Source organism: Heptranchias perlo, chromosome 28, assembly GCF_035084215.1.
Source record: "Heptranchias perlo isolate sHepPer1 chromosome 28, sHepPer1.hap1, whole genome shotgun sequence".
In the NCBI taxonomy this organism is placed as follows: Eukaryota; Metazoa; Chordata; class Chondrichthyes; order Hexanchiformes; family Hexanchidae; genus Heptranchias; species Heptranchias perlo.
The window spans coordinates 3,603,637-3,621,692 of NC_090352.1; the positions used below are offsets into that span (position 1 = coordinate 3,603,637).

The 18,056-nt window shown below is 42.8% G+C and overlaps 1 protein-coding gene across 1 annotated transcript in view; it reads right to left on the reverse strand.

The window, feature by feature from the left end:
• Positions 1-4,543: 4,543 nt before the first annotated feature.
• atp2a3 (ATPase sarcoplasmic/endoplasmic reticulum Ca2+ transporting 3) overlaps positions 4,544-18,056 on the reverse strand; it is a 230,672-nt gene continuing 217,159 nt past the window's right edge. The window contains exon 21 of the mRNA XM_068007934.1: positions 4,544-6,898. Within this exon, the coding sequence (XP_067864035.1) occupies positions 6,852-6,898 (47 nt within the window). The 3' untranslated portion in view covers positions 4,544-6,851. The remainder of the gene's footprint in view (positions 6,899-18,056) is intronic.

The following is an 18,056-nucleotide window of genomic DNA, read 5'->3' on the forward strand; positions in this document are numbered from 1 at the left end:
CCCGAGTGGCCTGTTTCCGAGAGAGGCCTGAGAGAAGGTCAGTCCACCAACCTGATCCACTTAGGATTGCTCCCTATCTGGTTTTAGCCCAAATTTGAGTAAGGTGTCTGCAAATTTCTAAAAGGTGAACCTGACAGCAAGGGCCCAGAATTTCCTGACACACCGTGTATGTACAGCGTGATGTCGATTTACGGTGCAAAAGATGGAGAAATTTGGGCGTGAGTGATGCCCGAATTTCCTCGATCTTTTACACTGCTCTGCAAAACCTCCCTGAAGTTCTCTGCCGCTCATTAACATAGCTCACACCCCCTCTTCCCGTCCAAAATTGCTACTCACCCAAATTTCCTGAATTTACGCCAGTTCTGAACAGGCTGTAAATTTACACCTATTATTTTAGGCCCAACAAGAGCCAAAGTCAGATTTCTGATGTTTTATGGTGATTTTGTTTTAAGAGATTTTTTTTATTTCTCCTCACTGGGACCTAAATTGTATTCTCTGATTCTTTGAATTCATCTTTATGGCAACAGAGTAATTTCCATTATAGATTGAAAAACTTCCATGATTTCATTTCCTCAAATAAGCTCTAATGTACATTAATGATGGCTTAGCGGCTTCAAACTTGAATTTTCACACGTAAAGTGGGACTTAAAGATGGAACGTGCTGTGAGTTCTGCGTTTCCTCGGGCCCCGATGGTTTACGCTGATTCTAACTTGTTTTAAGCAGGTTTTTACTTTCCGTCGTATGCTAATGAGATCCTCAGGAAATTTCGGCGTAACTTGCCGATGTGAAGATCGGTGTAACTTGCCGGTTTTTGCCGTTACAGGAAATTCCGGGCAAATCTGTTTCTTTTTAAAGTAGTACTCCATATTTCCCAGCGTAGGAGCATTAGTTACAAGGATCTCAGTGAATCAGTAAAGCAAAGATGTGAATTCCTGTCACGAATCCACCTTTTACCTTGTTTCTTGTCCCTACTTTGGATATTGCCCAGTGTGGCCACATTGTTAGAAAAGGAGTAGGGTGCCAAATTTCAAACACAGACACGGAGTGGTGAAGAAGTCCAGCATTGTTACTTTATTACCCTATTTATGTCTAGAAAATCTCACTTCAAAATTCAGCTAGCAAAATGGAACAATAATATAAATATAACAAATTCATTATTGTCTCCACACTCCTCAAGCTATTTACAGTAGTTTGAGCACAGAATACCCTGTAGCAGAAATGATAAAATATTCACTAGATGAATTAATGTGTTACATAGTTGTAGCCTTATGCTTCCAGGTGAGGAGGCCATACTAAATAAATTGGTCGTCAATCATCATTTGTCAATTTAAAATGAAGGTGTCACTTAGCCCCATTTTGATTTTGTCTTTCCCCTGTCACCTCCATTAATCCTTGATCCAAACCCCCGTCCTTTAACAGTACGTGTTTGGCAGGTAATTTGAAGCTTTGCCAGGATTCTGTCGAGCAATGCTAACCCAGTGAACCAGAGATGACGATTTTCAGCCATTTTTGTTTCCAAAGTACAGGCCCAGTTCAACCCTTATTCTCGGGATTCCCAAATCTTGGTCACCCATGGGAAGAATATCATCTGTGGTCACCAATTAAATATCCTGTCGAACCAACATGACTTCAGGCTGCCTCAGCAGTAAACATGGGTTTTCCAAATGCAAATTGAGGCATAAACGCCCATTGAATTTGACAAAAGTGAGTTTTGAGTGAACAGGACTGCCAATGATTAACACCAGTGTATTTTACATGGCCTTACAGTATAGTACTAGGGCACAAATCTAAAACTTTACTAGTGTATTTCCATCATGGTCATTATCAAACGGAGAGAAGATGAGTTGCTCAGAACAGGTCCAGAGAAAAGAGGCAGTGTCCCCAACTGCTGACCCAGCTCTCTGGCACCCTGACCAAACCTCAACCCTACTGCTGGAGATCTTTAGTGTGACAATGATTATCTGCTCTGATTGTGACTTAATGCTGAGCGAGGTCTAGTTTCCATCACATGTGCATCAAATGGTCTATGACTACTGCAGAAATGAACTCCTCTCCTGGATAAAACTCTGAGACGTTGGCAGTGAAATAAGGCTGCACAGTATGGCATCTATTGTCCATCCCTACTTGCCCTGAGAAGGTGGGCCTTCTTCTTGAACCGCTGCAGTCCATGTGATACTCTTTGTAGCGCTTTAATACAACTCAATAGCTCGCGAGGCCACTTCAAAGTTAAGAGTCAACCACGTTGTTGTGAGACTGGAGTCACATATAGGCCCAGACCGGGTAAGGACGGCAGGTTTCCTTCCCTAAAGGACATTAGTGAACCAGATGGGTTTTTACCACAATCCAACAGCTTCATGGTCACTTTAAAAGATTTTTTTTCAAAAATGAATTCAAATTCTCAACCTGCCAAGGTAGGAATTGAACTCATTTGCTCAGGATTACTAGCCCACTAATATAACCATTACATTACCACACCCCTGTGCATTACAGCATGTCCTGCTCTACACCCTGGTGCATGGTCAGCCTCTTTACCAAGATCAAGAAACTGGCTCTGGGCTTGTGTCCCTTACGTACATCCACAAACGGAGATTTCAGTTCAGAACGAGCATGGAGGAGGCCTGGTGGAATCAGTACCCTCTGCAGTGGGAGTTCACCACGTGGAGGAGGGCCTGTTTTGACCGAATTACCCAGGGGAAGCCCAAAGCCCAGGCTGTGGCGTTGTCCAAATTAGAGGGCCAGAAAAAAAAACATAGCGATAAAAAAGTAACAGCACAATGAAACTACTGAAGCAGTGGGCTGTGTGGATGGGTTTGGTTTAGTTTATTTTTATAGTGTATTTGGTGCTGGAGTTACTGCCTCTTTCTATCCAGCAACCCATCTCCTTTTGGAAGTGGCCCTTTGATATCCACTGACTGTTCTGTACAAAATACACGGTCTACAAATATACCCCCGTCAGAAATATCTTCACCAAAGCTTTAACTGTAGGCTCCGAGTACTCTGTACTCAGTCACATGATCTCTGATGGCTCGGCCCAACACTTAAAATGGCCCCTGAGAAGTTGGGTTTCGGTGCAGGTAAATGGCAAACTAGATCCCACAACACAGGTCTGAAGCCGAGCGAGCCCAGGACAGCGATGCATGATGAGGAATGAGTTCCTCCCGTTTGTTTTGCTGAATCCACGGGGCCCAACGTAAGAGTTCCTTCATCCGAATATTCATAATTGCAGTTTTAACAACAACAATTTGCATTTATATAGCGCCTTTAACATAGTAAAACATTCCAAGGCATTTGACAGGAGCGATTATCAAACAAAATTTGACACTGAGCCACGTAAGAAGATATCAGGACAGGTGACCAAAAGCTTGGTCAAAGAAGTAGGTTTTAAGGAGTGTCTTAAAGGAGGAGAGAGAGGCGGAGAGGTTTAGGGAGGGAATTCCAGAGCTTAGGGCCCAGGCAGCTGAAGGCACGGCCGCCAATGGTGTAGGGCTGGAGGAGGTTACAGAGATAGGGAGGGGCGAGGCCATGGAAGGATTTGAAAACAAGGATACTTTAAGTTGACGTAGTGTTTAGGATGCATTGTGACGGAATGTGATTTTAAACAAATGCAATATGAGCGGTGAACAAAATGTGTTGAATATTTACGTTCTTTCAGCAGCACGATTCCCTTAGAGCTTACGGCTTGTTTGACGTTCTCCTGCGTCTAAGACATGTGCCCATTGGATAAGCAGAGTGTCTCATCAGGGATGGGAAGTTGGAGGCCTCCTATCACTCGTGCAAGAGGCCGTGACTCGCTTAGGACTGAGGTGAATGTGAACGATTGGTCCCTTGCACTGGCTGGAGGACATTGATCGTAAACTATCAGTCACCAGGCCTGTATTGAGATCTATGTACCTAATCCACATCTAAAGACATGGGAAAGAGAAAGGACCTAACAAAAAATGAAGTAAACTTCAAAACATTTGACAGGAGTGAAAATATTAAAAATAAAAATTGCTGGAAATGTTATCAGACAGAGGCAGGGAGGGATTGAAATATTGTCCAATTGTAATTATTTTTCTAGTGACTCTCCGTTGCAGCTCGTGTGACGTCCACACAATTTACAAATACGCCACAATCAGAAATATCTTTCACCAAAGCTGCGGCCATTGGGATTCTGAAAGGATGTACTGGCCCAGAGAAGCAACAGAGGGCAAGAAAGGTCTTCACACAATCAGGAAAAACAGTGATTCTCACTTGAGGGTGGGGAAAAAAAAATGAGTGAAACATTTGCTGATATCGGGAATCTGCACAAGGACGTTCTCATGTCACCGTTCCGCAGGTTTGAGTGAAGAGGTTAAACTCAATAAAATGCACAGCCGTACATTTATGAGTGTAAGGAATCTTACAACACCAGGTTATAGTCCAACAAATTTATTTTAAAATCACAAGCTTTCGGAGATTATCCCCTTCGTCAGGCGAATGAGTGAAAAGGTTCTCAAATCGCATAATGCGATTTGAGAACCTTTTCACTCATTCGCCTGACGAAGGGGATAATCTCCGAAAGCTTGTGATTTTAAAATAAAACTGTTGGACTATAACCTGGTGTTGTAAGATTCCTTACATTTGTCCACCCCAGTCCATCACCGGCATCTCCACATCATGTACATTTATGAGGCAAGTGCGGAATTAGGCAGATGATAAAAGCATTTCCTTTGCTCATCAGACACTGGAGGTTGGGGTATTGTCTTGGGTGTGTGAGGAAACCATAAACCTGTCTAGTAAGAATGTGCCAACAATGCTGCTGTATGTAGTGAAGAGAGGAAATTTTCTCTCAGGATTGGTAACTTGTTTCCCGTTCAATTAAGGCGTACCAATGAAGCCACTTCTATCAGTTAAAAAGACGCACCCCACCTTCTCCCCTTCCGGGAACACAGCTTGATGGGCACGCCCAGTGCAAAGGGCACCAAGAATGACCAAACTGTGTTGTTAAGGATTGGATTAGTGCTCAGTTCCCACAATGCTGTTTGAAGTTTCTGGACACACACAGAGGTAATCAGAAACCTGAAAATTTAACTTTTCCCCTGCTAAGTCCAAAAAAATTATTGCAAAGCAAGCTCCAGACTGCTCCAACCACCCAAACACCTACTCTACATTCATCGAACTACGAATTACATGATAAGGAAAACAAAACCTGCATTCTCCCAGGACCATATTTGGTCAACCTATCCAAAACATCATCATTTGTAAAATTTCAGAGAAAATATTAAAAACCCTTTAAATACAGGACATGTTCATTACAGTAAAAACAATCCATGCAATTCATATCTGCGGTTACTCAGTATAGTCCTGAACTCCGCAGTGTAAGGGTCGACATTTTTACTGGTCTGGCGATGGAAGAGGCCCATCAGGCTACGATTCTGGGCATCCCTGGGGAAGGGGGACACTCTCAGACCGGCAGTTTAATAGTAAACAAACCACTGGAATGGTAAGGGAAAAATAGTGTGTGTGTGTGTGTGTGTGACAGGAATGAGGGGGAAAATATATATAATGGTCTGTATTTAGACAATTACGTATGGGCAAGCTATGATTTAAAATTTGACGACAAAATCTATATCTCACGCACAAATTAGTAGATGATAATTCTGCAGAATAAGCTGTGGAAACTGCCTCCTTGTTAGTAGTTTTTGACATGCTGAATATAAAGATCAGGCTTTTAGTGTAACCAGTGGGCACACCCGAGATATACTGTAAATCGGAAAGGGAATGTTAGGCCTTAAAGATCATCTATCCGACTACACTCTGTTTGAGCTCAAGTCAATAGCTCAAATATCTTGGCACCTTCTTTCTGGTTAGCTTGGCAGCTCTCCCTTGTGCTGAGACCCAATCCTTAATGTGTAATAAATGGGTGTTCAGCAGGCTAAGTATCACAGAGAGAAACCCTTTTTTATTCTGTAAGGTGTTGACACAAACCCAGCTAACGAATAAAGAGCGAGCGGAAAAGATTCTGGCTTCGAATTTTGATCGGCCGCCTTGGAAAATTACATCACTTTATCATTATTTTTTTTAACTTGCTACTACTGTCTGTCCTTCAGACCCACACGTGTATATACATACAAATAAGGAAGCACAGAGACTAGAGTGGATTCAAGTGGATTCTGAAACTCCTTCCTATTCCTACTCAACAGGTCAGCAATTATGTTGGAACCTTGTGTATACAGTCACATTCCAGCTCCTGGTGTACTCAGTCAGGCTTGGTTTGAGAAACGCCTTGTTTTGTTGACTTTTCTGACCTTTAAGATTTGCTGCCTATTAGCCCTTAAAAGGACAGCTCGGCCTGTTGAGAGTTTTGGACAAACTGAAACCACTATTAAGAATTTGCTTTTGCCTGGATCCAACTGAGTGCAAACATGCAACAGGAAGTGATGTACAGTGATTCCCTTGTCACCCTGCTTTCTATGGGAAACAAACAGAAACAAATTAATGGTGAGTGGCCTTTTGTGTCTTTTCTCAAATATTGACAGACGTTAAGGAGTAGATTCAGGAGCTATGACATGACAGGCACAGTAAGGAGGAGAGGCACAGAGCTAGCAGGAAATATTAAACCAATTACCACATCATTCTGCGAGTGCTCAAGGTCGCCATTATTCTGTTTTAGAGTTCATTACAGTTGACCGTTTTACTGTCACACAGACACTCACATTTCCGTCATAAACCAGGTGTCCAGTTATTGCACACTTATATACAGGGAAAGCTACACAACTGGAAAATACAAGCTGTTCACCTGTACACCCCCTACAGAGAACAAACAGGTGTCGGATCATGTGATAGTCACACGCGCGACACTCCAGGAGTGAGATTCCCGGACCTGCTCCTAGAACTTCAGCTGTCTTCGCTTCATGTACTTCTTATCTTCGTCTTCTGAGGAGGTAAAGAAAAGATCCAGTATTAGACGGGCCACACACACGGTCGTTAATCTCAGTCGGGGCATTTGTTCTTTACTGAATCTACACCAGACTTCTTGTTTTAATCATACTTTATTTAAATTTTTCTTCATTTTAAGTAAGTTTTATTTTGGTGGCACTGAAGTAACTTGTGAGGCCAATATTGTATCATTCAGTCCGCTTTCTTCAGCATTTAAATTTTACAAGACAGTTTTAAAAGGCGGTTTAAATTCCGAGGCTATCAATTTAACTTACAGACACGTTCCTAATATTCTCCATTTTATTATTTAACTGCATCATTACTCCTCAGTAACATTCCTCTCATTACTCCTCAGTAACATTCCTCTCCTGATTACTCCTCAGTAACATTCCTCTCCTGATTACTCCTCAGTAACATTCCTCTCCTGATTACTCCTCAGTAATATTCCTTTGATTGTCCCTCAGTAATATTCCTCTGAATGTCCCTCAGTAATATTCCTTTGATTGTCCCTCAGTAATATTCCTCTGAATGTCCCTCAGTAATATTCCTTTGATTGTTCCTCAGTAATATTCCTCTGAATGTCCATCAGTAATATTCCTCTGATTGTCCCTCAGTAATATTCCTCTGATTGTCCCTCAGTAATATTCCTTTGATTGTTCCTCAGTAATATTCCTCTGAATGTCCATCAGTAATATTCCTCTGAATGTCCCTCAGTAATATTCCTTTGACTGTTCCTCAGTAACATTCCTCTGAATGTCCGTCAGTAATATTCCTCTGATTGTCCCTCAGTAATATTCCTCTGATTGTCCCTCAGTAATATTCCTCTGAATGTCCCTCAGTAATATTCCTCTGAATGTCCCTCAGTAATATTCCTCTGATTGTCCCTCAGTAATATTCCTCTGAATGTCCCTCAGTAATATTCCTCTGATTGTCCCTCAGTAATATTCCTCTGATTGTCCCTCAGTAATATTCCTCTGATTGTCCCTCAGTAATATTCCTCTGATTGTCCCTCAGTAATATTCCTCTGAATGTCCCTCAGTAATATTCCTCTGAATGTCCCTCAGTAATATTCCTCTGATTGTCCCTCAGTAATATTCCTCTGAATGTCCCTCAGTAATATTCCTTTGATTGTTCCTCAGTAATATTCCTCTGAATGTCCCTCAGTAATATTCCTCTGAATGTCCCTCAGTAATATTCCTCTGAATGTCCCTCAGTAATATTCCTCTGATTGTCCCTCAGTAATATTCCTCTGATTGTCCCTCAGTAATATTCCTCTGAATGTCCCTCAGTAATATTCCTCTGAATGTCCCTCAGTAATATTCCTCTGATTGTCCCTCAGTAATATTCCTCTGATTGTCCCTCAGTAATATTCCTCTGATTGTCCCTCAGTAATATTCCTCTGATTGTCCCTCAGTAATATTCCTCTGAATGTCCCTCAGTAATATTCCTCTGAATGTCCCTCAGTAATATTCCTCTGAATGTCCCTCAGTAATATTCCTCTGATTGTCCCTCAGTAATATTCCTCTGATTGTCCCTCAGTAATATTCCTCTGAATGTCCCTCAGTAATATTCCTCTGAATGTCCCTCAGTAATATTCCTCTGAATGTCCCTCAGTAATATTCCTCTGAATGTCCCTCAGTAATATTCCTCTGATTGTCCCTCAGTAATATTCCTCTGATTGTCCCTCAGTAATATTCCTCTGAATGTCCCTCAGTAATATTCCTCTGAATGTCCCTCAGTAATATTCCTCTGAATGTCCCTCAGTAATATTCCTCTGATTGTCCCTCAGTAATATTCCTCTGAATGTCCCTCAGTAATATTCCTCTGAATGTCCCTCAGTAATATTCCTCTGAATGTCCCTCAATGTAGAAAGATTTTCTCTGAGTGTAGAAGAGCATGCCAGGAGCAGCACCAGGCACACCTAAAAATGAGGTGCCAACCTGGTGAAGCTACAGCACAGGACTACTTGCATGCTAAACAGCGGAAGCAACATGCTATAGACAGAGCAAAGCGATTCACAACCAACGGATCAGATCAAAGCTCTGCAGTCCTGCCACATACAGTCGTGAATGTTGGGGGACAATTAGACAACTAACGGGAGGAGGAGGCTCCGTGAACGTCCCCATCCTCAATGATGGCGGAGTCCAGCACGTGAGTGCAAAAGACAAGGCTGAAGCATTTGCAACCATCTTCAGCCAGAAGTGCCGAGTGGATGATCCATCTCAGCCTCCTCCCGATATCCCCACCATCACGGAAGCCAGTCTTCAGCCAATTCGATTCACTCCATGTGATATCAAGAAACGGCTGAGTGCACTGGATACAGCAAAGGCTATGGGCCCCGACAACATCCTGGCTGTAGTGCTGAAGGCTTGTGCTCCAGAACTAGCTGCGTCTCTAGCCAAACTGTTCCAGTACAGCTACAACACTGGCATCTACCCGACAATGTGGAAAATTGCCCAGGTATGTCCTGTCCACAAAAAGCAGGACAAATCCAATCCGGCCAATTACCGCCCCATCAGCCTACTCTCAATCATCAGCAAAGTGATGGAAGGTGTCGTCGACAGTGCTATCAAGCAGCACTTACTCACCAATAACCTGCTCACTGATGCTCAGTTTGGGTTCTGCCAGAACCACTCGGCTCCAGACCTCATTATAGCTTTGGTCCAAACATGGACAAAAGAGCTGAATTCCAGAAGTGAGGTGAGAGCGATTGCCGTTGACATCAAGGCAGCATTTGACCGAGTGTGGCATCAAGGAGCCCTAGTAAAATTGAAGTCAATGGGAATCAGGGGGAAAACTCTCCAGTGGTTGGAGTCATACCTAGCACAAAGGAAGATGGTAGTGGTTGTTGGAGGCCAATCATCTCAGCCCCAGGACATTGTTGCAGGAGTTCCTCAGGGCAGTGTCCTAGGCTCAACCATCTTCAGCTGCTTCATCAATGACTTCCCTCCAACATAAGGTCAGAAATGGGGATGTTCGCTGATGATTGCAGTGTTCAGTTCCATTCGCAACCCCTCAGATAATGAAGCAGTCCGTGACCGCATGCAGCAAGACCTGGACAACGTCCAGGCTTGGGCTCATAAGTGATAAGTAACATTCGCGCCAGACAAGTGCCAGGCAATGACCATCTCCAACAAGAGAGAGTCTAACCCTCACCCCTTGACATTCAACGGCATTACCATCGCCGAATCCCCCACCATCAACATCCTGGGGGTCACCATTGACCAGAAAATTAACTGGACCAGCCACATAAATACTGTGGCTACAAGAGCAGGTCAGAGGCTGGGTATTCTGTGGCGAGTGACTCACCTCCTGACTCCCCAAAGCCTTTCCACCATCTACAAAGCACAAGTCAGGAGTGTGATGGAATACTCTCCACTTGCCTGGATGAGTGCAGCTCCAACAACACTCAAGAAGCTCGACACCATCCAGGACAAAGCAGCCCGCTTGATTGGCACCCCATCCACCACCCTAAATATTCACTCCCTTCACCACCGGCGCATCGTGGCTGCAGTGTGTACCATCCACAGGATGCAATGCATCAACTCGCCAAGGCTTCTTCGACAGCACCTCCCAAACCCGCGACCTCTACCACCTAGAAGAACAAGGGCAGCAGGTACATGGGAACAACACCACCTGCACGTTCCCCTCCAAGTCACACACCATCCCAACTTGGAAATATATCGCCGTTCCTTCATCGTCACTGGGTCAAAATCCTGAAACTCCCTACCTAACAACACAGTGGGAGAACCTTCACCACACAGACTGAAGTGGTTCAAGAAGGCGGCTCACCACCACCTTCTCAAGGGCAATTAGGGATGGGCAATAAATGCCGGCCTCGCCAGTGACGCCCACATCCCATGAACAAATTTTAAAAAAATTCCTCTGAATGTCCCTCAGTAATATTCCTTTGAATGTCCCTCAGTATTATTCCTTTGAATGTCCCTCAGTATTATTCCTCTGAATGTCCCTCAGTAATATTCCTCTGAATGTCCCTCAGTAATATTCCTTTGAATGTCCCTCAGTATTATTCCTCTGAATGTTCCTCAGTATTATTCCTCTGAATGTCCCTCAGTAATATTCCTCTGATGATCCCTCAGTAATATTCCTCTGAATGTCCCTCAGTATTATTCCTCTGAATGTCCCTCAGTAATATTCCTCTGAATGTCCCTCAGTAATATTCCTTTGAATGTCCCTCAGTATTATTCCTCTGAATGTTCCTCAGTATTATTCCTCTGAATGTCCCTCAGTAATATTCCTTTGATTGTCCCTCAGTATTATTCCTCTGAATGTTCCTCAGTATTATTCCTCTGAATGTCCCTCAGTAATATTCTCTGAATGTCCCTAAGTAATATTCCTCTGAATGTCCCTCAGTATTATTCCTCTGAATGTCCCTCAGTAATATTCCTTTGATTGTCCCTCAGTATTATTCCTCTGAATGTCCCTCAGTAATATTCCTCAGTTTGTCGCTCAGTAATATTCCTCTGAATGTCCCTCAGTAATATTCCTCTGAATGTCCCTCAGTAATATTCCTCTGAATGTCCCTCAGTAATATTCCTTTGAATGTCCCTCAGTAATATTCTCTGAATGTCCCTCAGTAATATTCCTCTGAATGTCCCTCAGTAATATTCTCTGAATGTCCCTCAGTAATATTCCTCAGTTTGTCGCTCAGTAATATTCCTCTGAATGTCCCTCAGTAATATTCTCTGAATGTCCCTCAGTAATATTCCTCAGTTTGTCACTCAGTAATATTCCTCTGAATGTCCCTCAGTAATATTCCTCTGATTGTCCCTCAGTAATATACCTCTGAATGTCCCTCAGTAATATTCCTTTGAATGTCCCTCAGTAATATTCCTCTGAATGTCCCTCAGTAATATTCCTCTGATTGTCCCTCAGTAATATTCCTCTGAATGTCCCTCAGTAATATTCCTCTGAATGTCCCTCAGTAATATTGCTGTCATGAGTTGATAAATGATTGTAGATAAGTGGAGGCACAGTAATATTAAGATAATTTTATCTTAGCCATTTCTTTACCATTTTCTTTTTTCCCTGCAGACTGAAGCCTGTACCCTGGACATCCTGTCCCTCTATTTTGCTGGCCTTTTCTTAGTCTCTGTCCCTTCAGTCTTGGGAAATGCAGTTTGACATGCAATTTGAGCCTTTCCAAAGGTCTTCAGAATTTGTGTTACCCTATTGTGACACTCCCCTTTAATTAGCTCCATCCTCTTAAATTTAACGCTAATGCAATTTTTCACTCCCAACTTTACTGTGCTCCTTGAGCCAATCCATCTGAAGTAAGACTAAAGACTGAGCAAAAGATGAGCAGAGGTTGCTTTCTCATTTCCTGATCTGGGCCTTTTAACTAGAAATGCTCTGCTTTGTGGAAAGGCTGTGATCAGATAATCTGTCTGTAGTGAGGCCTAGCAGATACCTGCACTCACATCCTCCACAACTTCGAAAGTAAGAAGGGGGTTGTCTTTCCACTGCACTATGAGCTGCAACAATCTTGATTTTGGTTGGTTTAAATAGACTGGATTCTAAGGCCGAAAGAACAGTACTGCGCCAACACTGACCAAGGAGTGTACTTGTTATATACAAGGAGTAGTTGAGGTGAATAGTATAGATGCATTTAAGGGGAAGCTAGATAAACACATAAGGGAGAAAGGAATAGAAGGATACGCTGATGTTAACTTGGCCTGTTAACTTGCAGCATCAACTCCATAATCCCCCAGTTACTATAGAAACACATGGGATTGCCATTCAACCTCAGGTGGGGAAAAAGGAGGAATGTTCTGGGGATGAAACTTTATGATCATTTCTAAAAGCATTAATAGGCGGGTTCCAAAGTTTAACAAAGTATTTCAAACAAGGAAATATTTCAAAGCTTTCCTCCATAATTGGGATCTGCCGGCAGGTTTAGTGCTGAACAGATGGTGGATTTTTGATGATAATTTACCAGATGGTGCAACATCTCATTATGAAGCTCAATTTCTGCCCTATACTACTTAGAATTTAAAGCACAGAAACAGGCCATGCGGTCTATCTGGTCCAGGCCAGTGTTTATGCTCCACATGAGCCTCCTCCCACTCCTCTTCATCTCACCCTACCAGCATATCCTGCTATTCCTTTCTCCCTCATGTACTTATCTAGCTTCCCCTGAAGTGAATCTATGCTATTTGCCTCAATTACTCCTTGTGGTAGCAAGTTCCACATTCTCACCACTCTTTGGGTAAAGAAGTTGCTCCTGAATTCCGTATTGGATTTATTAGTGATTATTTTATATTTATGGCCTCTAGTTTTGGTCTCCCCCTCAAGTGGAAACATCATCTCTACGTCTACCCTATCGAACCCTTTCATAACAAGTGACACTGTTTGTGAGCAACACTCCACCTGAACTAGTGCAGCTAATTTCATAGATTTTAGGAAGATTTTTTATGAAACAATTAATTGCTTTAGCCTCAAAGTCCAGCATTTTAGGAAATGCACAGTAACCTCATTAACATTAAGCAGGTATAGGGAGTCAGAGCTCTTTCTTATATTAATTGCGCAAAAGAATCATTAAGTTAGCTTTTCAAGACTAGGGGGAAAAGCAGAGATGCCTTATAAAGCATGCACTTTAGCAGGAATTTATCTTTTAAATGTTTTATCAGATCAGAGGTGAAAGGTCATGTTCCTTGCCCTTTAAAGCAAGTAGTCTATCTCTCATTTAACAGGAAGGAGACCTGGAACTACAGTTGGATCGAGATCATCTTGAAAACATGATTTAAAGCATCTTAGTTACCAAGATAAGCTCAAAGGGCTGGGACTCTACACTTTACAGAGGCGTAGACTTTGGGGTGATTTGATCAATGTTTATAAGATGATGAAGGGAATAGATTATGTTTGTGTGGACAGTTTAGGGAGGGAGGACCTGACCTGCGATCATGCTTACAAGTCAAGTAAAGGCAGACCTTGGTTAGATGTCAGGTGGAGGTTCTTATCCGAGAGAATAGTGGACCTCTGGAACAGGGTGCCAGCTCGGACGGTGGACGCTGTTTTACTGAATTCCTTTGAGTGAGAGCTGGACCTGTTTCTGGCTGGGGCGGAGATCACCTCGTACAAGAGGTGGGTGATGTATAACATTAATCAGGGCCAGGGTGGTCTCCTGGACTAGTTCCGATCACCTAAAGGGGTCGGAGAGGAATTGTCCAGATTTTTTTCCCCTAATTGGCCTGGGTTTTGATCTGATTTTTCGCCTCTCCCAGGGGATCACATGGTTTCAGGTGGGGTGGGGTGTGTATATATTGCGATGCACAAGGTATGGAAATTATGTGGGATAGGCTGGATGGACCAGAGGGCCTTTTCCTGACCGTCATTGTGCGTATGGTCATATCACAAAATAAAATGAAACACCCCTTGCACCTCAACAACAACAGCTTGCATTTATATAGCGCCTTTAACATAATAAAATGTCCCAAGGCGCTTCACAGTAGCGATTATCAAACAAAATTTGACACCGAGCCACATAAGGAAATATTAGGACAGGCAACCAAAAGCTTGGTCAAAGAGGTAGGTTTTAAGTGCTTCTTAAAGGAGGAGAGAGAGGCGGAGAGGCAGATAGGTTTAGAGAGGGAATTCCAGAGCTTAGGGTCTAGGCTGCTGAAGGCACGGCCACCAATGGAGGAACGATGAAAATTGGAGATGCGCGAGAAGCAAGAATTGGAGGAGCGCAGAGATCTCGGAGGGTTGTAGGGCTGGAGGAGGTTACAGAGATAGGGAGGGGCGAGGCCATGGAGGGATTTGAAAACAAGGATGAGAATTTTAAAATCGAGGCGTTCCCGGACCGGGAGCCAATGTAGGTCAGCGAGCACAGGAGTGATGGGTGATCCAGACTTGGTATGAGTTAGGATATGGGCAGCAGAGTTTTGGGTGAGCTCAAGTTTATGGAGGGTGGAAGATGGGAGGCCGGCCAGGGGAGCATTGGAATAGTCGAGTTTAGAGGTAACAAAGGCACGGATGAGGGTTTCAGCAGCAGATAGGCAGAGGCAGGGCGGAGACGGGCGATGTTACGGAGGTGGAAGTAGGCGGTCTTGGTGATGGACTGAATATGTGGTCAGAAGCTCATCTCAGGGTCAAATAGGACACCAAGGTTGCGAATGGTCTGGTTCAGCCTGAGACAGTGACCAGGGAGAGGGATGGATTCGATGGCTAGGGAACAAAGTTTGTGACGGGGACCAAAGACAATGGTTTTGGTCTTGCCAATATTTAGTTGGAGGAAATTTTTGCTCATCCTGTCGGACAAGCAACATGACAAATGAGAGACAGTGGACGGGTGGAGAGAGGACGTGGGGGCTGCTTCTACCATCATCTAAAAATATTTCAAAACCAATCTCCCTAAAGGGCTGATACTTTAACAGAGCATCACCTATAACACAGGTCATCAGAGTTTAAAAGTATACTGCTAGATCATCCTTACCTGATCTCACTGTCCCAATAGACTTCAGAGAGAAATGATTGCAGGGAGAAAGCAGTCAACAGCAAAAGGCAAAGCTAAGGTTAGGTTAAATGGCATTTTAAAAATGTAGCAACATTTCTGTTGAATGAAGTAGCTTTTACACAAGTGAATTGGATCTTCAATATTCATTCATATTGTAATGATCTGGAATGCACTGCCTGAAAGGGCGGTGGAAGCAGATTCAATAGTAACTTTCAAAAGGGAATTGGATAAATACTTTAAAAGGAAAAGCTTACAGGCACTATGGGAAAGAGCAGGGGAGTGCAACTAATTTGACAGCTTTTTCAAAGAGCTGGCACAGGCACGATGGGCCAAACAGCCTCCTTCCGTGCTGTATGATTCCATGATTACAGCAGGCACAACACACCTGTGTGCAGTTTTATAGAACAAGAAGAAATCAGATTGCAAAGTGTTCGTTCATTAATGAACGCAGAAGGTAGAAATTTCTCCTTTTTTTTCTTCAGCTATAAGTCACGTGACAGAAATTTTCACTTATTTACTTAATCAAAAACAAAGCTGAGGGGAAACCCACAGGCTTTAGTTCGCAAAAATAGAACAGTGTTGCTGTGAGGCAAAATAAACGGGTTTTACAGCAAAATATGGAATTTCTTCTGGGGGAGGGCGGGAGGGGGAGGGGATTGGGCAAGAAGTTCAGAATAGGACAGGAAGTGGCAGATGACCTCAACGTGCCAGGCCTGGGGCCTATCAAGTGCTACACTCGGCCCGAAGGAGGATTGTTAATGAAATGCTGTACACAGATAAAGGACTGAGAGGGAAATCAACAGGAAGTTATGCTGCAGAAGATAAAAAGCACATATCGAAAAATACTGCGAGGCAGAAAACACATCTGCTTACTAGAAACAAAGAACCTCATTAACGAGATTTTAGAGGGAGACTATTTTGAGAGCAAATGTTGAATTTGATGAACCGTTTCTGTATTCTCTAAAAACACAGAACTGCTGTATTCAATTTTAAAAAGTCAAGTATGAAAATTGTTTTCATAACGTTCAGCACAGCCGCCAATTAAAGTGTATTCACAAGATAATGACGGATGAGAAAGGCCGTTCGACCCATCTTAATTCATCCTTGTAGAAAAACCTGATAGTCTCTCTCTCTCTCACCCATTGTAGGAATAAATTGGTCCTTACACGAGTCTAAGAGTGTTATGTGACTCCACTGTTCTATGTGGGAGTTCACCCCCTGTGTTGGTCACTTCCTGTGCGGATCACTCCCTAATATCAGTCCTAGATTTCGCTTTTATTAGTTTAAAAGAGGGAATTAAACACATAAGGTACAAAAATATGAAAGGGCATGGGAAAAAGCAGGGAAATTGGATTAGAATTGGTAGCTCCTTTGTGGACGTTACAAGCAGCATCGGAATGCTGGATTAAAATGGCCGTCTTCTATATTTCTGTAAGTTTATTTCTCCCTTATGCGGTTTGCATTTCCAGCCCCTTATCGATGTCACAATTGGTGAAGGTCAGGGCCCGTTAAGGTCAGTGATACTACTTGCAACAGTGTGGTCACAACTAATGAGTTTCACTATTCACCAGAAAATCTTTTAGTTGAGGAAATGCACAGTAACCAATGGCAACCCCAGTCACTGCTGAGCGGCTTAGAAAGCAAAAGTTCCCTCCTACGTAAACTGCACCAAACGTTCATTTTGAGTCAATCTTTGAGCAATAAATGAACGAGCAGAAAGGGAACACACTGTCTGCGAACAGATACTTTACCAGACCAATATTTTAAGGGGTTATAACTCAACAACATATTAATTTGTCAGATTACAAGGTCTGGGGGAGAAAGGGCCCGTTTCTTGAATTTTGAATAGCCTTTAACAACATTTAAAATTCCAAACTATATCTTGGGAGTCGAAATTTTGTTTCAAGTAAATCCCGAGAGCCAATCAAAGACTGAAACCAAACCTTGCTGCCACCTGTCGGGGTGTGTGGCTGCTGAATGTACTGGTTCTATTTTATACACACGTGCTGTACACTGAGGACTCTTTCATCTGATGCACTATTCCCTTCTCATTAAACAGGAACATACAAAAGCAAAAGTGCCTGGATTATTTTTGCCATCTTTAGTGAATCACAATTTTTTTTTAAATGTAGCTTCTCTCCTATTTTAGATCCCACTTTTCCATCACAGCTGGAAGGGTGAGATGATCTGGGGGTAAATACCTATAGGCCCATCATTAATACTCTTTATTTTATTGGCCTTCAGAAGTTGTATTTTGTCCCTCTTTACTTTCATTCCTTACCAAGACAGGGTTCTCCATTTGTATGAGAATTAGTGAAGAATTTTTTTTAAAGTCCCGGTAAGATAGAATATTACTGATCCAACATGAGCCAGAAATTGCAGGAACTGTTCCTGTATAAAGACAACTCATTCCACTTTAATTACTGCGACCAGATCTCATGGTCAAGGGACTTCAGATATGATTGTCACCTCCAGCTGTTCGCACAAGGATTAAAACAAAATGATGTGGAATGAATAATTTATAGTTCAATATGTAAATCAGACGTTTCTCCTGCTCTGTTCTAAATCTCTTACGTTTAATATCGTCTCTATGTGTCCTTGTTCTAAACACCCCAGTCACTGGAATAAGTCTGTTTCTATCCATCGTGTCCCATTCCTTCATCATTTTAAACACCTCAG